The sequence below is a fragment of the Lolium perenne genome, chromosome 5 (genome assembly GCF_019359855.2).
Source record: "Lolium perenne isolate Kyuss_39 chromosome 5, Kyuss_2.0, whole genome shotgun sequence".
Classification (NCBI taxonomy): domain Eukaryota; kingdom Viridiplantae; phylum Streptophyta; class Magnoliopsida; order Poales; family Poaceae; genus Lolium; species Lolium perenne.
The window spans coordinates 258398009-258423741 of NC_067248.2; the positions used below are offsets into that span (position 1 = coordinate 258398009).

General features: G+C 43.7%; 2 protein-coding genes and 1 long non-coding RNA gene across 6 annotated transcripts; 2 read left to right on the forward strand and 1 right to left on the reverse strand.

The window, feature by feature from the left end:
- The first annotated feature begins 3730 nt into the window (after nt 1-3730).
- Nucleotides 3731-8697, forward strand: LOC127302842 (uncharacterized). 3 transcript variants are annotated; one of them, XR_007853123.2, is made up of 6 exons: nt 3731-4641; nt 4961-5629; nt 5787-5973; nt 7151-7261; nt 7339-7519; nt 7706-8697. It is a non-coding gene; the product is annotated as an uncharacterized lncRNA (long non-coding RNA). The 3 variants fall into 3 exon arrangements; XR_007853124.2 differs by lacking the exons at nt 7151-7261; nt 7339-7519; nt 7706-8697 and adding an exon at nt 6303-7140 and having other exon boundaries at nt 3745-4641; XR_007853122.2 differs by lacking the exons at nt 7151-7261; nt 7339-7519; nt 7706-8697 and having other exon boundaries at nt 3745-4641; nt 5787-6289.
- A 1462-nt stretch (nt 8698-10159) lies between these two features.
- Nucleotides 10160-13499, reverse strand: LOC127302841 (uncharacterized). 2 transcript variants are annotated; one of them, XM_051333485.1, is made up of 11 exons: nt 12978-13499; nt 12790-12837; nt 12549-12701; nt 12404-12447; nt 12001-12175; nt 11846-11907; nt 11554-11734; nt 11370-11459; nt 10859-10992; nt 10632-10749; nt 10160-10553 (listed from the first exon to the last, which is right to left on the reverse strand). In XM_051333485.1, exons 1-11 carry the CDS (start codon nt 13485-13487, stop codon nt 10359-10361), a joined length of 1710 nt encoding a protein of 569 aa, XP_051189445.1. In that variant the 5' UTR covers nt 13488-13499; the 3' UTR covers nt 10160-10358. The 2 variants fall into 2 exon arrangements, with proteins under 2 accessions (XP_051189445.1, XP_051189444.1); XM_051333484.1 differs by having other exon boundaries at nt 10632-10752.
- Nucleotides 13500-13866: 367 nt separating this feature from the next.
- LOC127304382 (putative F-box protein At5g55150) lies at nt 13867-16945 on the forward strand. Its single transcript, XM_051335072.1, has 3 exons — nt 13867-15081; nt 16644-16785; nt 16905-16945. The coding sequence occupies exons 1-3, from the start codon at nt 13867-13869 to the stop codon at nt 16943-16945; spliced, it is 1398 nt and encodes a 465-aa protein (XP_051191032.1).
- The last annotated feature ends 8788 nt before the right edge of the window (nt 16946-25733 follow it).

Genomic DNA, 25733 nt, shown 5'->3' on the forward strand with positions numbered 1-25733 from the left:
GGCCCCGACATTTGGCCGTCGGCACATCGCTTGGCCGTCGGCGTACAAGAATTCTCCCGTAGTGTCTTGAATAGCTGTGTGGCGGGATTTATCAATATCATGTTGTTTAAATTTCCATATGAATACTAGGACAAATGCAGCTTTACAAAAAACTTGTCATGGAAAGCAAGCCATAGCTAGACGAAATATTTATCGGAATTGCTAATTCTCAGGCACATAAGATTTAATAAATCTCAGTCAACTCCTTATATCAATTCAATTTGCCTCACACTTTATATTGATATGATAGTTGCAGGTGGGTTGCATTTTTTCTAGTTGCAAATGGGTCGCAAATGAGATTTTTCTATTTACACCTAGATAGTAACTAAGAAAAAAAATATTCAAACCATTGAATTTGCTTTCAGATCAGTGCCGGCCTATGAGTTGCACATGAGTTGCAATTAGGTTCTAAAGGAGACTTTCATATTTAGTTAAGTCTAAGTTAACTAAGATTTAGACTATATATGAGAGGCTTTAAGAAAATAATGTTACGACCAACATATATACTCCCTCTGATCCCTTTTAATTGACCCAGATTTATTACAAACTTTGTACTAAATCTGAGTCAATTAAAAGGGATTGGAATGAGTAGCACAATTAAATTCTTATACATCTCAACTCTTGCGTTAGTCTAGATCCATGAGATTAACTTAGAGCAACTTTAGCATATCCCAGATATCCCTAACCCAGATATCTCACACGAGGTGCCCCGCAACATGTTAAACCATATACTAGCTAGAAATACTAGCAGGGGCCATGTCCACATGATCGGATCTAGCCTTCATATCAGATTTTCCTGAAAGACGCCTCTTTTTAGGTAGTGGCGTCCTTCTTCTCTTTCATCATTTGTCGTCTTCTCTGCCAACCTTCATGCCTGATGATCCACCAATGCGTGTGCGTTATGCTGAAATGAAGATTATATATTACCACACGATTAAAATTAATTCCACAACACACACGCAGCAAATAATCGATATTCATTTCATAATGGAAATACCTTTGCAGGACAGCTTGATTGACACTTCTCTCTCCTTCTCTTTACCAATGATTCTTGTCAATTCTTCCATTTTGTCTACGAATTGGCCATCATCTCTGACCTTGGCATCCACCGGAGTAGCATCAGGCTTTTGTGTCACTTGCAAAGATGAAGACAATGCTTTCCTTATGCGTGTACGCAATCTAGTATTGATAAAATTAGATTCATATGATGATGACAGGGCCAATTTCTGCACAAACCTAACTATATAGACATGCTTAAAAATGTTAGATAAAAAAGGACAGGGGAAAGGTACTTACTCCCAGATATGATTTAAGGTTATTTCATCCAGAATATGGAAATTTCTACAGAACATTTGTATCTGATAGAAAGCATAGAATACAAGCAGACACAGTAATAACTAATAAGATAAAACTGAGATAAATAGAAGCTAGGAAGGCATTACTCCACCACCTCTTCCGTTGTAAGCTCATGATTCTTGACATGAGATATTCTAGATCCTCAAATGAAACTCCCATAAAAGAAACAAGTAACTTGCATTGTCTGGGCCTCAGACCATATGAAATCTAAAGCTCGACCTGCGTTCCAACCTTTCGAGGATGGAAAGCTTCCATGCATAGTGATCCTACAAGAAAAGACCAGCTATTTTGTTAATAGTCTAAAAGGGATAATGGGCGTGAATCTACTACCCTCAAATTTGAATGCTAAACATCTAGAGTGCTTATTTGATTTTAAGATACAGTCCCCAACTAAGTTCCCCTGCAAAAATAGTAATCACATAGCGACTGGAGCTACCAAGAAAAGAATGAAATAAAACAGGCAATATCTAGCAACTATCTAATGTAAGAAGGAACATGTACCCCCTTGATTTGGTCTCCATCGAATTACGAACTTCATCCCTAGGCTGAGATTCAAAAGAACAACAATGTTAATGCTAACACCTAGTAAAACAGAAGAGAAACAGGGGAGAGGTAGCTGCGGCGAACGTTTCAACGGACCTTGCTGTTTAGACTTGCATTTAACAAGTGCTTTAGATCAAAAAGTTCTGGCTGAATACTTGCGGGGGCTTTATATTCCAGACTGACAAAATACAGGCAATGTGGACCGAGTTGCCTCAAGTTTAGCCACCCGGACCTTCTCAAATAGCTGCAAGTTAGGTGCATCTGATACTTTAATTTACTAGTGTCAAATAACAAGCATATATAACAAACACTTAAAAAGTCTGATGAGAACGGACCTGTTGGAGACAGAACATGATGGCTGCGAAATCATGAGGCCCAATGAACTCTTTGAAGAGAACAAAAAGTGATTTGAGACGTGTACTTCACATAGGTGAACAAAAACATCAAGAACCAGAGTTGCCCTTAATGAATGGTACATGGCATAGGGGACTGAAGAACTATAGGAGATAGATAGCACATGAGTTTTGCAAGAAGGCAATGAACTTCCCAAGAAGTTGGCAGAACATTTTGTTTAGATAGGTAGAACTAATATGACCGACTACTATTGAACAGAAACGAATACTGTTAAAATCGAGATGCACAATAAACGAAGAACGAAAAGTAAAACACTGCAGGGGACACGAGATTTTAACGTGGAAAACCCTTGCAACACACAAGGGAAAAACCACGGGCGCCAGCCAGCAAAACTTCACTATTTCGGTGGTGTTTACAAACGCCGTGGGTGTACAATGATGCGATGAAACCCTAGCGGCGGCTTACAGGGAATATATATAGACGGTGGCAACGATCCGTACCGCCTGTAGGGCACGGGCCTCGCTCCGCTCGTCAGAAGTTAGCCTCCCTTTAGTATATGAATTTGTATCACAATATAACAAATATACTCTGAATACCTTTGTGATGAAGCTGCCTTTCGGATCGAGGACCATGGTTGTTAGGCGTACGGCGTCGATGATGAGCGCCGATTGCCTGGTGGCCTCTTCACCATATTACCCTATTTAGTGGTACTTCTACCAAAATATTTCATCTAAGAGACTTTAAACACGGTTTTATACTAGTTTACCATTTTACTTATTTTTTTGTTAGATATGACTACCATATTATGTCATTGTGACACGACAAAATGTGTAAAAATCGGAGGTAATTGTCGACGATCGTATACAAACTTCTCTCATCCATTTGTTCCGTCTGTCCTGCTTTCTGATATTTTTGAACACTGGTCATCATCTCACGCCTTTCCCAATGAACACACATCTCAAAATAGGAGTCCAAAGCTTCTAAAACGGGAAATTTTACACAATAAAATGTGTAAAGATCGGAGGTCAACATGGACGATCGTGTACAAACTTCTCTCATCCACTTGTTCCATCTGTCCTGATAGTTTTGAACAATCGTGTATAAAGTTCTCCCATCCATTTGTCCATCTGTCCAGATATTTTTGAACACTGATCATCATCTCACACCTTTTCCAATGAACACACATCTCAATATAGGGGTCCAAAGCTTCTAAAATGGAAAATTTAGATAATGTTTTGCTAGAGGAAGTAATAAGTGTCACAAATGCATAACTAGACATAAAAAGTAAAATTCACTATAATCTCTACTACTTAAAAAGACTAAACATATTCCTTATTCTGCCCAATACGGCAACCCCTTCGTCGTTCGTCGTCGTCCATCGCAGATCCCACCGACCACATGACGACCACATGGGCCAGGCCCATCTTATCCCACCATCTCCTCGCCACATCGATTAGCTCATTCGTTCCCACGCGATTCGCGAGTATGCTAGGATTCTGCCCCGTCGCCGCCGCCGGGGTCGAGAACATCGCGCGCCGGCGACGGAACATGATGCCGCAGCCCCCAAGGCACATACACGGGTCCGCTACTGCGTGCGAGCGCGGCTGCAGCTCTCGAGCACGCGAGCGGGGGAATACGCAGGCGAGCGCACCAGCTGGTGCCTCCTTCCTGCTTGTTGGCCGGCCGTGGGCGACCAGCGGCATCGGCTTGCTCATCAAAATTGTATCCCGAGCACCTGCCGGCGACAAATTCGCCGCCCAAGACCTGCGTGGCTCCGCATTGGCAGCCTTGCCGCGTGCGATTCCGGCGTCTCGCCCAGCCTAGCCGGCATTCACCTCCACCTCCGGGGAGAGGAGTCTGAGGGGTACCGTCCCGCCCCGATTCGCCTGCATCCAGTATGTCCGAGCTCGCAAGGGGATGGAGAGATGAGAGGAGAGGAAGTGAGTAGGAGCAGTGGTGATGGTGGGGTGCAGGGGTGGGTAGGGGAAGCCGTCGTTGATGGTCACATACTCCTCTTCGCCGCAACTTGCCCCTCTCCTTTCCGTCTTGGTTTTCAGACTTTCATACAGGATGCAATCCATCAGATAAAAAGACCATGAACCAGTCCACCATCTTCCCAATTCATTTCCTTCTTCTTTCCATGTCCTGGTGAATCAAGTCTGCAATTGATCTGAAAAAAAGTTCACCAGCCCATTCTCCTCAGATTTAAAGTTCTGAACTCACAACAATTTAGCATCTCCTTTCTATCAGTCTCACCAGGGAGGATCGGGTGTATTGACGGCAGAGCTAGCCGCCATCGTTGCACAGAGGTGGTAGAATGGAGGAACTGCAACGGTCTGGTGGTGCCCGGTAAATCTGCATATTCTTTTGAAGCATCTCCAGATTCATACTATTCTGCTCACATGATATTGACATATTTTTTTACTGTTGGGTCTCAAAAGGAAAATACCCTTTTCTAAATGAGCAGCCAAATACCACCTATCATCTATTTTTTTTACTCTATAAGGGCATCTGTTCAGCTTAATTTCTTGAACGTACATTAGAAATAAATTACTAGCTTCATTTTGTGTGTGATAAGCAAGATTTTTTTTCTACAACTGTAAGGGAAAGAAAAACAATTTTAGTGAGATACATACATAGTTCATTTGGATGGTCTTCTTTTTGTCAGGTTACTATCGAGATCTTCTGAGCGTGAACTGATGAAGACATATCTAGATGAATTGCTTCCCTGCATTCCAGTGGAGTTAAAGTTTGATAAGCCGAGTTGTTCACACATTCCGGGTGGAAGAAAAATCCTAGAAGCCAAATTGTGCAGCATCATAGGTAAATCTGCATATTCTTTTGAAGCATCTCCAGATTCACACTATTTTGCTCACACGATCGTCACATTTTTGTGTACAAATGGCTATTTGCACTTGCGTTCAATAGCTATTGTAATTTGTTCTATTCGACGATATGATGTTCCTTAGCTAGATTTCCTTGAAGTTATTATTTCTATACATGGAACTAAATTCTTAGTTATAAGTGTTGTCCTTTTTGCTCTTTTGCTATACAATGATGCCAATTTTAGGTAGGTACAGTAAACTTTCATGCCATTTATCCCTTGCACTCTTATGCTTATTTCAAGTGTGTTTTATGTTCCTTTGTAACATAATAAAAATTTGAGTCTGGTACACATCTGAGTTTGGTATGCCAAGGACGACAGCCCCACTTGATACACATCTGAGTCTGGTATGCCAAGGAAGATAACTGTGTTGACAAGCCGAAGTTCGCCCCTAGATCAGTGCCTCTCCTTGACGTCCACTTCGGTGAAATCCAATCATCTTCATCAATTCCGGTATGTTCTTCGTGTGTACTGAGTTTCTTTCCAATCCTGCCCAAGTTTATTTCGATCTTTCTCAGCCTGAAATCGCTCAACACATCAGGGGACGTATCTGCTACTCTGCTTGTACTATAATTTCTCCAAAGATAACTTTCATGGTACTTAATTTCAGGGGAAGGAGGGTCTCAGTTGAGAACGCAGTTTGGTGGAAAGGAGAATATTATTTTGGGAGAATAGTCATGATTTGGATAGTTTTTGTGAAATCCTAAAGTTTAGTTGAAGAAAAGTGTATGTGTAGAGGTGCTTGCTGACTTGATCGTCTTTCCATGCACCTTGGAAGTTGTCTTCTTCGAGTGGAGGTAAAGCTTGCTACATAAGTCTACATCTGTTTGCCCCGTTGAAATAATTGGAATCTGTAATCTGCTTTAGTCTTAACATAATTTTGGGGAATGGATGCCATCAGTTTTAAAAAAAATATTCTTTGATTGATCCATAAATGAGCTATGTCAGAAATGAATATAAGTGAGGAGTGTTAGATCGACTGAAACATAATCCATTGAATGATTTAGCATCCGTGTACCGATGATAAAGATGTTTTATTTGTTCCAATGGTATGCTATTCTGAAATCCTATTATGATGTGGACCGCTCATGTCGGATCCCTGACCATCTCGTGTTCATAATGGCAGATAACATTGATGGGATGTAGGAATAAGTAAGAGCATCTCCACCGGCGCGTCCAATAGCGGCCCCGAGAGCTTTTTGGGGGCCGGGGGCGAAAATGGGGTCGCACCGGCGCGTCCTAAATGGCGCCGGCGATTTTTGGAGCCCAATAGAAGCGCCGGCAACCTCGTGCCGGCCCCATCGCCAAGGGCGCGAATCGGGCACGCCGGCGCCTCGTGAGGCTGAAATTTTTGGGCGTGGGAGCCGCGTGTCAGCCACACAACAACAAAATATACATCTTGTCCCCAAACCCCCGTCCCCCCAGCTCATTTCTCCCGTCAGCCGCTCAATCTCCCATCCAGTCTCGAACCCGAAAAACCCTCGCCGCCGCGCCATGCCACCGAAGAGAAAGGCTCCGGTGAAGGCAGCGAAGGCGCCGACGAAGGCGCCGACGAAGACGTGCACCGTCGCGCTGAAGGAGAAGCCGGCGACCATGTTGCAGGAGGACTGGGAGACGGAGATGGAACGCCGTGCCTTCGTCACGGCCGACCGCAGGAGGCGCCGCATCGCCGCCCTCGACGCAGCGAAAGCGGTGGCCTCTGCGGAAGCGTGCCTGAGCTTGGGTGGCGGTCTGAACAACATCTCGAGCTCCCCGTCGTCGTTGGGTTACTACGCAGGGTACACCGCGGATGCGTCGTTGATCTCGTAGATGCGGCTGTCGTAGATGGACGGCCGCGCCCGCTACTCCCCCGAGTTCGGGGACAGCGACATGACCATCGACAACACCCCGTTCTTGCCGGATTCAATGGCTCGGGGCAGCGACGCCTTCTGCTTCCCCGACCTGAACGATTTGCCTGACCTGTTCCACACCCAGGGCCACGTGACGGACGGCACCGGTCTTCCCCGCGACCTCTTCCCCGGCGACGGCAGGCGCACCCAGCAGGTGTTCGGCAGCGGGTTCGGCGTGTCCATGGGCCATGACGAGGTGTGTTTCCTTTCTTCTATGTGTTGTGTGCATCGTAGACACCAGCGGCGACTCAAAGTTTGTAACTTTATGCGTAGATTGCCGGCGAGGAGATCCTGAACGGCATCATACGGACGAATGTGAGGAGGATGCCCAGGAGGAGCTGATCGATGCCAAGACTGGCGCGAGCGTGACGAGGGCGCGCTCTCTCACCGTTGGAACTTGATCAAGGGGTCGTGTAGCAAGTTCCACGGCTACTATGAGAAGATGGTGGATTGGGTATGATCTACGCCTATCTTATTTGCATATGAATTGGTGATCAATGTTGTTGCATATGAATTGATGATCTTCAATGTTTTTCATCATATATTGTGAGATGCTCAAAGCCCTCTAAATGTACAAGAACCAACACGATGACAAAGACTTTCTGACAAAGACTTTCTGTTTATGCATTGCTACAACAAGCTCCAAGGTTGCAAGAAATGGGACGACCTCCTCCACACTCTCTTGAAGGACGGGGAAGATGGACCGGTCGATCCAGCCGGCGCCTCCACCGGGCGCCCCATTGGCAACAAGAAGGCCAAGGCCGACATGAATGCGGCGGCGATATTGGCAGCCATGGACGCCTCCATCGAGAAGATGATCACCTCGTTCTCGGTGGAGAACAAGGAAGCTGCCGATAGAGCTGTCGTCGTGTGGTAGGCCATCCTCGACAAGCAAGACGCCAAGATCGAGTTGGAGAGGGAGAGGGTGGAGGCGGCGAAGATGGAAGCTCACGCCGCTGCCATGAAGGCCAACAACAAAGCGACACAGCTATCGTTGGCCAAAATGTCTCAAGAATCGAAAATCTTGATGGCCAACATGGAGAAGATGGACCCCTTGGCGCGGGCGTGGCACGAGATGTACCGCGAGCGCATCGGCCAAGAGGTGATGGAGGCGCGAGCTGCGTCGGCGTCTCCCCCGGCACCGTCCATGTCTACCCCGGCATCGTCCGCATTCATGTCTCTCCCGGCACCGTCCGCGTTCATGTCTACCCCGACACCGTCCGCGTTCATGTCTCCCCTGGCACCGTCGATGTTCATGCCTCCCCCGGTGACCGTGGATCCTGTTGCAGCGACAGAGCTGCCGCCGGCCGCCGATGAGGAAGCCGTCGAGGTTGCGTCGTCCGTGACCTCCTTGTGTGATCATGCGATCATCTGGCTTGGAATGCCCTTTTTTGCGCCGGAAACGGTGATCTGGTGGCCGTGTGTTGGCCCAAACTTCTTATTCCAAAACCTATTCATATTTGGTGGCCGTGTGTTGGCCCAAACTTCATATTCGTAGACTTATTCAAATTTCTATGGTTGTGTTTGAGATTTCAAATTCAAATTTTCTATTGGGGTCACCTGTTTGGGGCGCCGGTGTGGGAGCAGCTCCCCCAAATGGAGGTTGATGTGCCGGCGTCCCCCAACCGGAGATGCCGGCGCCCCTAACAGCGCCTATTTGGGGCGCGCCGGTGGAGATGCTCTAAGATGAGTCTTTGTCCTCCTGTTATGTGGTGGTGTGGAAAGAAATATGCAGCTAAGGAGGAAGAGAATCAAGTAGGTGCAGGGTGCTTTCTATAGTGGCAAGAAAAAAGTAAGAATTGATTGCAAACCAAAAGTGGAGCTGAAGCTTGGATTAAGATCTAACTGTTTAATATATCGTGTGTTGTTGGTGTTGTTTTTTAATTAATGGATTTGTGCGAAGAATGAGGTTTATGGGACTAATTGGTCAAAAAATATAACTGTTTTTTTTTTTGCTTTATCGCTGAATGCCCAATTTCTTGCATTTTTATGGACACATGTACACATACAGATGAGTCGATGATTAGAGTTAAGCTATAGTGTGGACAAAAGTGATTTCATTGAAGTTCTTTGACAGAAGGAATATGTTCTGTAAGAAAATGCGTAGCCCTTACTGGTAGTATGTCGTAAAGATGAGATGGAAAATGAAACTGCACATATTCCCTTAAATATATACATTACTACAGATATAATAGGCCTTTTGAACATGGGAGCAAATGCTCCCTCTATTTTGAAATGCATCTTACATATATTTTGAATTTCAAAAAAATTGAAACCAAAAATTCGCATGTAAATCTTCTCGTGCTACACGCTTACAAAGTTGTTTCATAAAAAAATCGACTTATCATGTGACGTATGTAAAAAGGACAAAACTCAGTGCTAAAAATAATGCTTTTCACAAGATAAGTTTTCTCTTTTTTATATAGACCACAAAAAATATTGGTTTTTCGTGAAACTTGACGAACAAACATATATTATGAAGATGTACATGTAAGAAAATTTGTTAAATTTTTTTGACATTTCGAAATATGATTTTTTGGTAGAGGGTGCATACGCACCCGGGAGCCGAATTGAATATCCGCAAAAGGAAGTGCTATTTAGCTATGTAACCATCCATATGTCTTCCGGATTCTAGAAGATGGTCATATATGTGCATTCATGATTTTAGTTTTTTGTTATCTCTTCTAACATGTGTCTGATCTTTTTTTACCTTGTTGGAGTACAGTTGCTAAATAGTTAACAAACTTGATTAATTTGATATGTGCAATTTAGGCGTAAATACAAGTTATCTCAAAAATATTTTACCAAATGATGTGTTTATTGGACCGACTTATAGCAGAACACTTAGCGGTTACGCTTCGCTCGAGTGACAGTCTCAAACATAATCTTTAAAAAGGACAAGGCTCATGATATATCCAATAGCTTTATTATATCAACTTTATATTTTAATACTAATACTAATATTTTTGTTTACTTATATGCATCGTCGTCCGTGGCAACGTACGGGCATATTTACTAGTTTATATTATATAGATAAAATTGGCAATCTAGATACACGCGCAAAATAATAAACCAATATGGAGGAAGTAGCAAGTAACAATCTGAAAACAGCTCATAATACACAAATTAATTCAGTCTGACAGTCGTCACTCCTACACGAGTGATTTAAATAACAATCTTACATGATACAATTAACTTGAACAAAACCTAAAACATAGATTAATGTCTTCCCAGCGTGCAATAGACTGTGCAATGCAAACAACAGAACAGCTAGCTCGAAATTTCAGCACGAGTCATGTCGACATGATTGGATCCAGCCTTCTTGTCAGCTTTTCTTGGAATACACCTCTTTCTGGCGGCGCCCTTCCCCTTCGGCGTTTGGCCTCTTCTCCGCCAACCCCACCGGTATTATTGTCCTTCATCAGTGGATTCACCAATGGCTCCCTGACATGGACCCTCTTCTTGGCAACGACATACTCACTGGGCTTCTGAGGCATAACAAGAACATCTATTATCATCAATCCTTCTTCGAGTTAACATTCACTTGTATTAGATTCAGATATTACCTCTAACAAATCTGCATTAGCATAGGGATTGATTGGATTCACATGTTTGCGTTGCCGTTTTACTTTGTCGTTTTTAATCATGAAACCCTCACGAGCTTCATCCAGCATCCCCTCGTACCTGCTTTGGATGATAGCATGCTACATGTGAGATTAACCAGAAATTTTGAAAATGGTTGGAATTTATGACTGGCTTATTGTAATTTTGCTGGTGTTGGTGTCTGAAATACCTATGTTGTTCTTCATCCAAATCCACTTCCTCATTAGAGCCCTCGTGAGTTTGAGTTTCCTCCTGCCCACCGTCTCCAATACCATATTCCATATCTTGCTCTGCTGAATCAAAAGCTCGAAGGTCCTTCCCATGCTATTAAAAACACACATGAAAATCATATAAATAATTGACTTAGAAGCACTAACTACTATAATAAGTAGTACAGGCCAAAACACTCATATCGTCCTATGAAGATAAATTCAAGAAATACTAACAGAACCAAAAGAACTTTAAAAAGTGATGTGGTTGCCTAATAATAAAAAATAAAGACTAAACAGCAAGGAAATTACCGATTATGAAAGCAAGGACTTCTCTCTCCCAATTAACAGAAAACTATCTTACGGGATGCTCGAATCTTGCAGGTGCAAAGCAAAGATAGGTAGATGGGACTACTCTGGAGCAGAAAGCTTGCATTTTCTGGGGTGCAACGCAAAGATAGGCAGATACAGACTATGGAAACAGGAGGATACCTTGATAAAACTAAGAGAAGCTAAGTCAGCACCGCAAAAAGCATCTTCTGTAGCGTCGATTTGCATTCCTGGTGTCTTGTGTGCTTCATCCTGGAATGAAGACATATATATTAGTGCACGATTCAAGTTAATGCCACAACACGCATGCAGCAAATAATCCATACACATTTCATAATGGAAATACCTTTGCACGACAGCTTGATTCACTCTTCTCTCTCGTCTTTGTATCAATGATGCTCGTAAATTCTTCCGTTTTGTCTACAGGTTGGCCATCATCTTTGACCTTAGCATCCACCGCAGTAACATCAGGCTTTGGTATCACTGTTGAACATGAAGACAGTGCTTTCCTTATGCGCATGCGCCATCTAACATTTGTAAATCAGGTTCGTATGAGGATGACAGGCTAATTTCTGCACTAACTAAATAGACATGTTTATAAATCTTAGATAAAAAGAGAATAGGAGAAAGATACTTACTCCCAGATATGATTTAAGGTTTTTTCATCCTGAATATCCAAATTTTCACAGAACATTTGTATCTGATAGAAAGTATAGAATACAAGCAGACAAGGGTCATAACTAAGAAGATAAAACTGAGATGAAGAGAAGATGGGCAGGCATTACTCCACCACCTCTTCAGTTGTAAGCTCATGATTCTTGATAGGCAGAGATTCTGGATCCTCAAATGAAACTCCCATAAAAGAAACAAGTAACTCTTGCATTGTCTGGGCCTCAGACCATATAAAATCTGAAGCTCGACCAGCGTTCCAAGCTTTCCAGGATGGAAAGCTTCCATGCATAGTGATCCTGCAAGAAAAAACCAGCTAATTTTAATTTGAATTACTACTCTAAAAGGGACAATGGGTATGAATTTACCATCCTACATTTTGAAATGTTAAACATCTAAAGTGTTTATTTGATTTTAAGCTAAGATTCCCAATTCCCCTGCAAAAATAGTAATCACATAGCAACTGGAGCTACCAAGAAAAGAATGAAAAGGACAGGCGACTATCTGATGTAAGAAGGAACATGTACCCCCTCGATTTGGTCTCCATAGAACTACGAACTTCATCCCTGGGCTGCAGATTCAAAAAAAAAAAAACTGCAATGTTAATGCTAACACCTAGTAAAAAATAAGAGAAACAGGGCAGAGATAGCTGCGGCGAATCTTTCAACGGACCTTGTTTTTTAGACTCGCATTTAACAAGTGCTTTAGATCAAAAAGTTCTGGTGGTATCTTTGCGGGGGCTTTATATTCCAGACAGACAAAATAATGTTCAGGCAACATTGACCGACTTGCCTCAAGTTTAGCCACCTGGACCTTCTCAAATAGCTGCAAGTAGGTGCATCTGAAACATTAATTGACTAGTATCAAATAACAAGCATATCAAGCACTTAAAAAACCTGTGATCAGAACGGACCTGTTGGAGACAGAACATGACTGGTGCGAAATCAAGAGGCCCAATGAACTGTTGAAGAGAAAAAGAAAATGATTTGAGACATGTACTTCACATAGGTGAACAAATATATCAGTCCCCAGAACTTTTTGTTCATTAGTATGCCCCTCTGAAATAGAAACAACTACACCCTGAACTGAAATACTGAATACCTTGGTGATGAAGGTGCCCTTGGGAGCGAGGAACATGGTTGCTAGGCGTACGGCGTCCATGACGAGCGCTGACTGGCTGGTGGTGGTGGCCTCCTCACCACCGCGCTTTCTCTTTTTATTCTTTCCATCTCCGTCGTGGAGAACGACGTCGAACGCGGTGACGCCCTTGGAGTCCATGAACTTGCGCACGGCAGCGCTGCACCTGGCGGTGGCGGTGATGTCCTCCCTGAGGAGGCGCGCGCCGCGGATGGGCCAGATAGGCTTGAGGTCGACGCCAACGACGACGGCCCCGGCGGTAGCGCTTTTGACGGCCACCTGTACCCACCCTCCCGGCGCGGCCCCGAGGTCGAGCACGGCGCGCGACGTCCGGAGGAAGCTGAAGCTTCTGTCGAGCTGGAGCAGCTTCATGGCCGCGCGACTCCGGTAACCTTGCTCCTTGGCCATGTGGTAGAATTTGTCACGCGGCCGGAGCTGTTTCTTCTGTTTCTGGTCGCCCATCGGCGGTACCATTGCAGCCGCCACCGCGGGAGCGATGCGAGCTAGGGCTTTGGAGGGCGACGCGCTCGCGCTCGTGGAGGGCGCGTGGGCCGTGGGCGATGTGGGTCCGTTTCCTTGTAGTTTCTAACCACGCTGTATAATACGGTCTTGAAAAAACGTTTTTCTTGTCTTTTTTTTACGAGATGACTTCGAATAGGAAGGACAAGTAAAATAGTACTACTACTAGTACCAACCGCGAGCACGAACGATATGACACTTGTTGCCTGAGATGTGGTGTCGTGGCCGACACGAACTCAACAAAGGAGATCGGGTATCGGCCCGTATCAATCAACCAGATATAACTCGTAATCGATCAAGACCCTAGACTAGAGACACACACGTGAAGTCGACGATGCACACGACCATCGGCTACGGCAACAAAATTTCTTCGTCGGCGAGAAGATCGATCGAGACACGTAAGGACAAAGGGATGTCGAGGACCTGCACAGCCGTAGGCCACGGGGACGGCTCGTCGCGGTGGTCCGAGCTCCCGGACGATATCCTCGGCATGGTCCGCAACAAGATCAACTCCCCGCGCGATCTCGTGCGCATGGCCGCCGCCTGCAAGCTATGGCGCGATGCTTCATCACAGCTTCCGGCGACGCCCGCTGTCCCGGCGCTGATACTCTCGCCGGGCGGATGCAGCAGCAAGAAGCACATGTGCGGCCCCAACGGCAGCTGGGTCATGCACGTCCCCAGCAAAGCGGCCACGAAACGGTTTGTTGGTTCCCACCAAGGTGGCTGGATCGCCGCCATCGATTACCGCGAGCTCGCCATCGTGAACCTCTTCACTGGCGCTGAGGTGTTGTTATCCGCCAAGCAAAGCACGATCGCCCTGATACCTAGCACATCTACCTATGGCAGTGATAACGGCATCAAGAAGATCATATTCTCTCAAGACCCCTCCTCCTCCAATTCCATTAATGGCTGCACCCTTGCTGCCCTTAGAAATAATCGTGATAGTATTTCCGTGTGCAGAGTCGACTGCCCGGACGGTGGGTGGTCTGCACGGCTTTGGCGTGGTGAGTTGATATGGGACATCGCCTTTTACAACGGCGAGCTCTATTGCCTCACCCGACTCCCCGAAAAACTTGTTAGGTTTGAAATCGGCACAAGCAAAGACGGAGCTCCGGTTATCACGGCCACCCACCAACTGGACATCCAAAACCGCCACTTAGATTTCTACAATCCTATCGAGTACGACGCTTACATTGTTGAGTTGCACGGCAAATTGCTGATTGCGGTGAGAAGCCGGTGGTTGCCCAGGCGCCACGAGTGTTTCTTCAGGGTGTTCGAGCTCGTCGATGCCAACGACGATAAGGGTTACAAGTACAAGTGGTCACAGGTGACGAGCTTCGGAGACTATGCCCTATTCCTAGGGTGGTCAAAGGCGATTCAGGTGCCGGTTGGCGGGCGCGGCGGTATAAAGGCAAACCACATCTACTACTGTATGCCTACCATGGAAGACAAGTTGCCTGATGACACCGTGTACTCTGTTACATCTCGCAATGATGACCAAATATATTGCAGGGAAGAAGAGAGTATTAAAGATGGTGTTGGAAGGACTGTATATTACATGATGCGTTGTTATAACTCTCCCATGTGGCGGGAACGTTGTAACTCAGTCACATGGCTTTACCCTCCAGACTTGTAGGCAACGTACCACTCTAGCATGAATATGAATATATGTCAACCCTCTCGCCCATCTTCCAGAGAAGCGGTGCTGGAAGTGGTGTAGAAGACTGGAGGATTTTATATAGGCGCGACCATGTGGAAACTCATAGGTATTCATGTAAATACTAATGATTTGGCAAAACAATGATGATTTTAGCAAAACAATTACGATTTTGGCAAATTTTTGGTTGTGAGGCCGGAGCTTTACCTTTTAGATATCTTGGCATTCCCATCCATCACCGAATATTGAGAAATGCTGAATGGAATCCAGTTGAAACCCGTTTTGCTTCTAAATTGGGATGTTGGCGTAGTAAAATGCTTTCTTATGGGGATAGGTTGGTCCTCATTAATTCGGTATTAACAAGTTTACCAATGTTCATGCTATCTTTCATGGAAATCCCAGTGGGGGTTAGGAAAAGATTAGATTTTTATAGATCTAATTTTTTCTGGCAATCCGACGAACAAAAGAAAAGGTACCGGCTCTCTAAATGGAACATGATTTGTAGGCCTAAAGATCAGGGGGGATTAGGGATTGAAGTTCTGGAACTAAAGAACAAATGCTTACTTAGTAAATGGTTATTTAAACTTCTCACTGAACAAGGAATGTGGCAAGAAATTCTGCATAACAAGTACCTACATTCTAAAACTCTAGCGCAAGTTCAGGTTAAACCTACGGACTCACCTTTTTGGAAAGGGCTCATGAAAGTCAAATCTGATTTTTTTAGTAGAGGGTTATTCAAAGTTGGTGATGGTGGTTCTGTCCGTTTTTGGGAAGATATCTGGTTAGGAGATGTACCTCTATCGCAGCAATATCCATCTCTTTATAATATTGTTCACCATAGAGATGTTCTAGTGTCCACTGTTTTGTCTCAGACTCCGTTGAATATTACATTCAGGAGAGGCTTAAATGATCAAAAATATGATGAATGGTTACATTTATGTCAACGCCTCATTAATATCAATCTTACTGACGAACCTGATAAGTTTGTATGGAAGCTTACAGATTCGGGTTTGTTCACAGTTAAGTCTATGTATCTTGACTATATGAATGGTCATACAAGATTTCTGCGCAAATATTTATGGAAACTTAAAATACCTTTAAAGATAAATTTTTTTATGTGGTTTCTTAACAGTAAGGTTTTACTTACTAAGGACAATTTGACCAAACGTAAGTGGACAGGATCTCAAAAGTGTTGTTTCTGTGATACAAATGAAACTGTGGATCATTTGTTCCTTACATGCCCTTTTGCTACTATTATTTGGAGGATGATTTTCTTTGCCTATAATATTCCGCCTCCCACTAGTGTTAACAATATGTTTGGGAACTGGTTGTATGGAGTTCCGAAAAAATATAAAAGTAGAATTAGGATTGGTATATCTGCTATATGCTGGACAATATGGAATACCAGAAATGATATAATTTTTAATAATCAAAAGGGTACTAACTTTTTGCAGGTTATTCATCGAGCTGTGCATTGGATACAGCTATGGGCTTTCCTGTTACCGGAGGATCAGCGCAAGGATATGGATACTGGCTGCCACAAGCTACTGGTGGTTACTCAGGATTTCTACTACCGGGCTACTGGGTGGCGACACAGTAATAGGATAGAGTATGGCTAGCCTATTTAGGTGTCTTTTGTTCCGATGGTTGATTCATGTTGCAACCATATCGGGTTTATGACTGTAATTCATGTGATTCTCATACTTGTACTTCAGACTTCGTGATTTTTAATAAAAAGGCCGTGTGCATCAATTGATGCAGAGGCTGGGGCGATTGCTCCTTTATCTAAAAAAAAAATTACGATTTTGGCAAAACAACGATTATTTTGGAAATTTTTGATACAGAATTGCAAATTGCTAGCACCACCACCGGTTGTATGGCGCATGCCCTCACTGACCTCCCTACACGGGTCTTACACCTGCAGGTCACCATGCTTCCTCGTGCCGAATTACCACATCAATTTTAGGTTGTCCGAGGGAGTATGTCATTGTGATTACTGGCATGTGTATGATCCGGGTCAACCCATTGTTGGGGAACCAAAGCTTGCTAGAAAAATTTGTGGAGACTATAGTCTACAGGTACCGCCTAAAGTGTGCTCGATCCTGGTGGAAGGTGATAAAAAAGAGTTTATTCCGGGCAGGTAGGTACTCAAACATAGACACATAGAAAAAATTGCAATATCAGAGGCATCAAATCTCAGGCCCATGGTCAAGCGGCTGCGGCCTCTATCTCCGGATCCTCCTCGCTGGCGCCCGCGCGCCGTGTATCTTTCAGATCGCTGGAGGGTCACCCAACTCCCGTGATCCCTTCGATCCGATCCCATTGAACTGTACCGCACATTTTTCTGCATCGAGGATGTGTCCTCTTCGTGCCGTTCTCAAAGTTCTCTCAAAGAACTCTGAACTCCGAATCCGAGCGTGCATGCCCTGTACTGTACGCTGTCGTCGCTACAAATATCCATGGAACCACAATTGTAATATAGGCCGCTAAATTAAGCAGGGAGAGAACGAACGTCATCAGAACATAATCGGCGATATCGATATGGATTGCTTAATATTCGCAGCAGCGAGCAAGGCGGCGACAGAGAAACGGCAGGAAGCCATCGACCACCTTGGCCCGGAGGAGCACCGGCTGCTTCGGCGGCAACGCCAGCGGCACAGACGGCGACTGCGGGAGCGTCGGATGCGGCGGCTGACTTTATCGATGGAGAGTTTGGATGGCAACCGCTTCGATTCTATCCGGTGTAGGGCTAGCAGGCTATTTATCTCTGTTGCATATTCGTTTCGGCTTCGGCTATGAGAGCCCAGAAGCAGGGAAGGAGGCAGTGCGTGCGTGTGAGTCCGTGCTCCTCGATTCACATGGGCCAAAACTCACTAAATAGCTGCACTTCCAAAAAAAACCTAACAACTCAAAATATTGATAGAGTTTTTATTTAGACTACTTAGACTACCCACGATGGAAGTATCATAGTAGCTAGTATCATGCACCACATGCAAGGAAAAAGATGATGTGTCACATCAATAAATGAAAAAAGAGATGATAGTAGTATCATAGGTAGATACTATATCATAGCAAATAGAACTAGAAAAAATAATGTCAAACCAATCTTGTACACAATTTTACATTGAGATTCTACAAATCACTAAATATAATTAACCTATGATACTACTACATGATACTATGCATTGTGAAGATAGTATCACACACTAGTATCATATGCATGATACTACTATATGATATTCTCCAATGTGACTAGTCTTATAGTGGGAGTAATATTGCTAGTAACATCACACATCTCAAGAGATTTTGATGATATGGCATGTCAATAAATGAAAAAAAAAGTGGTGTGGTAACTAGCTATGTTACCATAACATCACACACCCTAAGACTCACTAGTGGAAACATGGCCTTTTGCACCGGTTTTTAAAGGCCATATGCACCGGATGGCCAACCGGTGCAAACCATCCGGTGCAAAAGGCCCCCCCCCCCTTTTGCACCGGTTCGCTTACGAACCGGTGCTAAAGGGGTCTCCACGTGGCCGGCTGTGGGGCGCTCGGCGGGGGAGCTTTTGCACCGGTTCGTAATACGAACCGGTGCAAAAGGGTTGGGCCGCGGCAGCATTTTAGTGCCCTTCCCTGCCGCGGCAGACTCTGCCGCGGCAGGGAATTGCACTAAAACGCTGCCGCGGCAGAGACTCTGCCCCATTCGAAATACGGTATAATATTAATGCAGACAATTCACACACATATATATATATATATATATAGGAAACCATTATATTACATATATCGATCAAAGTGACACACGTTCATGCATATATATATATGTCCACATCAAATTTGATATTGGATGTCGGCCACATAGTGTTCTCCGTCTGGAGCTATGACTTGCTCAAGTAAGAATCCCGCCAGCTCTTCTTGAATTGCTCGTACACGCTCGGTTGCTAGAAGACCGTTCCGCAACCGTTGGATCTAATAATTTAAAGAAGGTACGGTGGTCAATATATATATGTGTGTGTATGTGAATGAAACAGAAGGTGATAAAATAAAGCCATGAATGTTGTTTACTTACATCAAGTTGTTCCAAAATGTCCCTCTTATGGTGGGTATTCTGGCGGATGAACTCGCAAACGTAGAACCCGCATAAATTATTCCCGTCCTCCTGCCTCAAGCACTTTACGAGAACAAAGTTCAATCAAAATAATATATATATAATCAATGATGATAATAATGGTATTGAAACTACAATCAAAGAGATGCGCGGCCTAGCCAGTAGTACTTACCGGTACATGTTTTATTCGAAGTTCTTTATTCTTTAAACCCGGAGACTTGTTGGTGAACCGTTTCCAAGCCTTGAGGAGGATATCAGCCATGTCCCCCCACGCCTCAAGGGGTTTGCTCTTTGAGTCCATGACTTCTACTATCCCGGTGTCGGGTTCAATGACTAGCAGGATATAGTGAAACCTGTGGACACACATATATATGCATAACTCATCAATTACACTTAACACATGGAGTAAGCGAAAAAGATTTAATGTGTGAAGACAGTAACACTCACGCGAAGTTGTAAGGAAATAGTATTGCCCTTTTGTATGAGTTTTTCCTTAAGACATATACCAAGTTATTCTCCGTGTCCTTGGGAGAGTGGTCGACAGTATACCCATTCACGGTATATGGGTCAACGAACCCAAGATCATAGATTTGCCCCTTGCGGCATTTGCGGATCTTCATTCAGCATAATACAGTGAGAGTATGGTTATATGCATGCAATGGACGAGCCACGGTAGAGACTTAATTACATAAATAATACTTACAGACAGTAGGCACTCAGCAGAGATTTGTCGAGGGCGTCTTGGTTGAATAACTGAAATAATTCACAAAATTTGATGTTCATCACGTCATTTCGCCCGTAGTGCTCATCTGTGATTGCCACCATGATCCAGTTCTTACCATCCTTACATGCATCCATGTACCAATTATGCAGTCTTCGCAGTTGTGTTGATAGATTAGGCAACTCCTCAGCTCTGACAAGAGGTTGCCCGTACTTGTACTAGTATGCTATTTGGACATCATCACCCTTGAACAAGAATTCTGCATCGATGCGGCTTAAGTACTCAGGAATACTCATACCGGCCGCATCTGCCTCATCTTTGTATAGTTTTACCATCTGCGGATCAAGGCACGATAGGACATCGGGATACACTTGGAGCGGGGGGCACGAGTTTTTCTGGGTTCCAAGTAGGGGAACTGGTTTCCCTTCTACCTTACTTTTTTCCCACCGATCTCTTGCTAACACATTTGACTTGCGAATAGACCGGTCATAGTTCGATGAAAGACTTGGCTCAGGTTGATGAAGGTTCTTCAGCAGTTTCAACTTCTTTTCCAGAGATATAGCTGGCTCCGGCTCAAGCTGGGGCTTTTTCAGTTTCAACATCTGTTGCTTGTGCTGTTCAGCTACGATCTTGGCATTTTCCTCAACTGTATAGTCATAAGGTCTCTTGGGAGGAACCTTAGGCACTCTTGGGAGGGGCTCTTGTTTGCGTCTCGGTGATTTGTTACGACTCAGTGTTGTAGCGGTCCGCCTTTTGCTCTTAGACTTGGGCTGCGGCGGCGGAGAAGGCTCACGCGCCGGCGGGGAAGGCTCACGCACCGGCGGAGAAGGCTCACGCGCCGGCGGGGAAGGCTCACGCGCCAGCGGGGAAGGCTCACGCACTGGAGACGGCTGCATCGGTGGAGAATGCTGCCTCGGTGGAGACTGATACGTCTCCGACGTATCGATAATTTCTTATGTTCCATGCCACATTATTGATGTTATCTACATGTTTTATGCACACTTTATGTCATATTCGTGCATTTTCTGGAACTAACCTATTAACAAGATGCCGAAGTGCCAGTTCCTGTTTTCTGCTGTTTTTGGTTTCAGAAATCCTAGTAACGAAATATTCTCAGAATCGGACGAAATCAACGCCCAGGTTCCTATTTTACCCGGAAGTATCCAGAACACCCGAGAGCCGCCAGAGGGAAGCCCTGGGGGCCCCACACCACACCCTGGCGCGGCCAGAGGGGGGGCCGCGCCGCCCTATGGTGTGGTGGCCCCAGGCCCCCTCCGAGGCTGCCCTTCCGCCTATTTAAAGCCTCCGTCGCGAAAACCCTATTACGTTCGACGAAACCCACAGAAACCTTCCAGAGCCGCCGCCATCGCGAAGCCAAGATCTGGGGGACAGGAGTCTCTGTTCCGGCACGCCGCCGGAACGGGGAAGTGCCCCCGGAAGGCTTCTCCATCGTCACCGCTGCCATCTCCACCGCCATCTTCATCACCGCTGCTGCTCCCATGAGGAGGGAGTAGTTCTCCATCGAGGCTCGGGGCTGTACCAGTAGCTATGTGGTTCATCTCTCTCCTATGTACTTCAATACAATAATCTCATGAGCTGCTTTACATGATTGAGATTCATATGATGATGCTTGTAATCTAGATGTCGTTATGCTAGTCAAGTGAATTTTACTTATGTGATCTCCGGAGACTCCTTGTCCCACGTGTGTAAAGGTGACAGTGTGTGCACCGTGTGGGTCTCTTAGGCTATATTTCACAGAATACTTATTCACTGATGAATGGCATAGTGAAGTGCTTATTTATATCTCTTTATGATTGCAATGTGTTTGTATCACAATTTATCTATGTGCTACTCTAGCAATGTTATTAAAGTAGTTTTATTCCTCCTGCACGATGTAATGGTGACAGTGTGTGCATCCGTGTTAGTACTTGGTTTATGCTATGATCATGATCTCTTGTAGATTGCGAAGTTAACTATTGCTATGATGGTATTGATGTGATCTATTCCTCCTACTTGGCATGAAGGTGACTGTGTGCATGCTACGTTAGTACTTGGTTTAGTCGTATTGATCTATCTTACACTCTAAGGTTACTTAAATATGAACATTGAATTGTGGAGCTTGTTAACTCCGGCATTGAGGGTTCGTGTAATCCTACGCAATGTGTTCATCATCCAACAAGAGTGTAGAGTATGCATTTATCTATTCTGTTATGTGATCAATGTTGAGAGTGTCCACTAGTGAAAGTCTAATCCCTAGGCCTTGTTCCTAAATACTGCTATCGCTGCTTGTTTACTGTTTTACTGCGTTACTACTGCTGCAATACTACCACCATCAACTACACGCCAGCAAGCTATTTTATGGCACCGTTGCTACTGCTCATATATATTCATACCACCTGTATTTCACTATCTCTTCGCCGAACTAGTGCACCTATTAGGTGTGTTGGGGACACAAGAGACTTCTTGCTTTGTGGTTGCAGGGTTGCATGAGAGGGATATCTTTGACCTCTTCCTCCCTGAGTTCGATAAACCTTGGGTGATCCACTTAAGGGAAAACTTGCTGCTGTTCTACAAACCTCCGCTCTTGGAGGCCCAACACTGTCTACAGGAAAAGGAGGGGGAAGTAGACATCAAGCTATTTTCTGGCGCCGTTGCCGGGGAGGAAAGGTAAAAGGTACTCACACTCCGGACCTCGGCTACTAAGCTATTTTCCGCCGTTGTAAGTACTCGAAGCTATTTCCTTTAGATCCTGCAATTGCATCTTTTTGTTTCTTGTTTACACTAGTTTGGCATAATGGAAAAGAATGAGCTTCTTATGATATTTCCTGATTTAAAACATGGATTGTTTGATGCGAAAATTAAAAAACCTATGGAATCTTATTTGCATGCTGGTAGTAATATTAGTATGAACGCTTTGAACACCATTGTTGATAATAATATAGAAAGTTCTAAGCTTTGGGAAGCTGGTTTTCATGATATTTTTAGTCCCCCAAGCATTGAGGAGAAAATTTTCTTTGATGATACTTTGCCTCCTATTTATGATGATTATAATGATAGTGGTCTTTTGGTGCCACCTACTATGGAGAGTAAATTTTGTTGTGATTATACTATGCCTCCTACACTTGATGAGAATAATAATGATAGCTACTTTGTTGAATTTGCTCCCACTATTACTAATAAAATTGATTATGCCTATGTGGAGAGTAATAATTTTATGCATGAGACTCATGATAAGAATGCTTTATGTGATGGTTATATTGTTGAGTTTTCTCATGATGCTACTGGATATTATTATGAGAGAGGAAAATATGGTTGTAGAAATTTTCATGTTACTAAAACACCTCTCTATGTGCTAAATTTTTTGAAGCTACACTTGTTTTATCTTTCTATGCTTGTTGCATTATGCTTCTTGAACTTGTTTATTTACAAGATTTCTTTTCATAGGAAGCATGTTAGACTTAAATGTGTTTTGTATTTGCCTCTTGATGCTCTCTTTTGCTTCAAATACTATTTCTTGCGAGTGCATCATTAAAACTGCTGAGCCCATCTTAATGGCTATAAAGAAAAGAACTTCTTGGGAGATAACCCATGTGTTATTTTGCTACAGTAATTTGTTTTATATTTGTGTCTTGGAAGTTGTTTACTACTGTAGCAACCTCTCCTTATCTTAGTTTTGTGTTTTGTTGTGCCAAGTGAAGCCTCTAATCGAAGGTTGATACTAGATTTGGATTTCTGCGCAGAAACAGATTTCTATCTGTCACGAATCTGGGCTGTTTTCTTTGTAGAAAAATCAGAAAAATATGCCAATTTACGTGCGTGTTCCTCAGATATGTACGCAACTTTCATTAGTTTTGAATTTTCTGATCTGAGCAACGGAAGTATTTATTAAAAATTCGTCTTTACGGACTGTTCTGTTTTGACAGATTCTGCCTTTTATTTCGCATTGCTTCTTTCGCTGTGTTGGGTGGATTTCTTTGTTCCATTACCTTCCAGTAGCTTTGAGCAATGTCCAGAAGTGTTAAGAATGATTGTGTCACCTCTGAACATGTGAGTTTTTGATTATGTACTAACCCCTCTAATGAAGTTTATGAGAAGTTTGGTGTGAAGGAAGTTTTCAAGGGTCAAGAGAGGAGGATGATATACTATGATCAAGAAGAGTGAAAGCTCTAAGCTTGGGGATGCCCCGGTGGTTCACCCCTGCATATATCAAGAAGACTCAAGCGTCTAAGCTTGGGGATGCCCAAGGCATCCCCTTCTTCATCGACAAATTATCAGGTTCCTCCCCTGAAACTATATTTTTATTCGGTCACATCTTATGTGCTTTACTTGGAGCGTCTGTATGCTTTTATTTTTGTTTGTGTTTGAATAAATTGGATTACATCATGCTTGTGTGGGAGAGAGACACGCTCCACTGTTGCATATGAACACATGTGTTCTTAGCTTTTAGTATTCATGGCGAAGTTTTTCTTCGTTAAATTGTTATATGGTTGGAATTGGAAAATGATACATGTAGTAATTTGCTAAAATGTCTTGGATAATGTGATACTTGGCAATTGTTGTGCTCATGTTTAAGCTCTTGCATCATATACTTTGCACCCATTAATGAAGAAATACATAGAGCTTGCTAAAATTTGGTTTGCATAATTGGTCTCTCTAAGGTCTAGATAATTTCTAGTATTGAGTTTGAACAACAAGGAAGACGGTGTAGAGTCTTATAATGTTTTCAATATGTCTTTTATATGAGTTTTGCTGCACCGGTTCATCCTTGTGTTTGTTTCAAATAAGCCTTGCTAGCCTAAACCTTGTATCGAGAGGGAATACTTCTCATGCATCCAAAATACTTGAGCCAACTACTATGCCATTTGTGTCCACCATACCTACCTACTACATGGTATTTTCCGCCATTCCAAAGTAAATTGCTTGAGTGCTACCTTTAAAATTCCATCATTCACCTTTGCAATATATAGCTCATGGGACAAATAGCTTAAAAACTATTGTGGTATTGAATATGTACTTATGCACTTTATCTCCTATTAAGTTGCTTGTTGTGCGATAACCATGTTTCTGGGGACGCCATCAACTATTCTTTGTTGAATATCATGTGAGTTGCTATGCATGTTCGTCTTGTCTGAAGTAAGAGAGATCTACCACCTTATGGTTAAGCATGCATATTGTTAGAGAAGAACATTGGGCCGCTAACTAAAGCCATGATTCATGGTGGAAGTTTCAGTTTTGGACATATATCCTCAATCTCATATGAGAAAATTATTAATTTTTGCCACATGCTTATGCATAAAAGAGGAGTCCATTATCTGTTGTCTATGTTGTCCCGGTATGGATGTCTAAGTTGAGAATAATCAATAGCGAGAAATCCAATGCGAGCTTTCTCCTTAGACCTTTGTACAGGCGGCATAGAGGTACCCCTTTGTGACACTTGGTTAAAACATGTGCATTGCGATGATCCGGTAGTCCAAGCTAATTAGGACAAGGTGCGGGCACTATTAGTATACTATGCATGAGGCTTGCAACTTGTAAGATATAATTTACATGATACATATGCTTTATTACTACCGTTGACAAAATTGTTTCATGTTTTCAAAATCAAAGCTCTAGCACAAATATAGCAATCGATGCTTTTCCTCTTTGGAGGACCATTCTTTTACTTTTATGTTGAGTCAGTTCACCTATTTCTCTCCACCTCAAGAAGCAAACA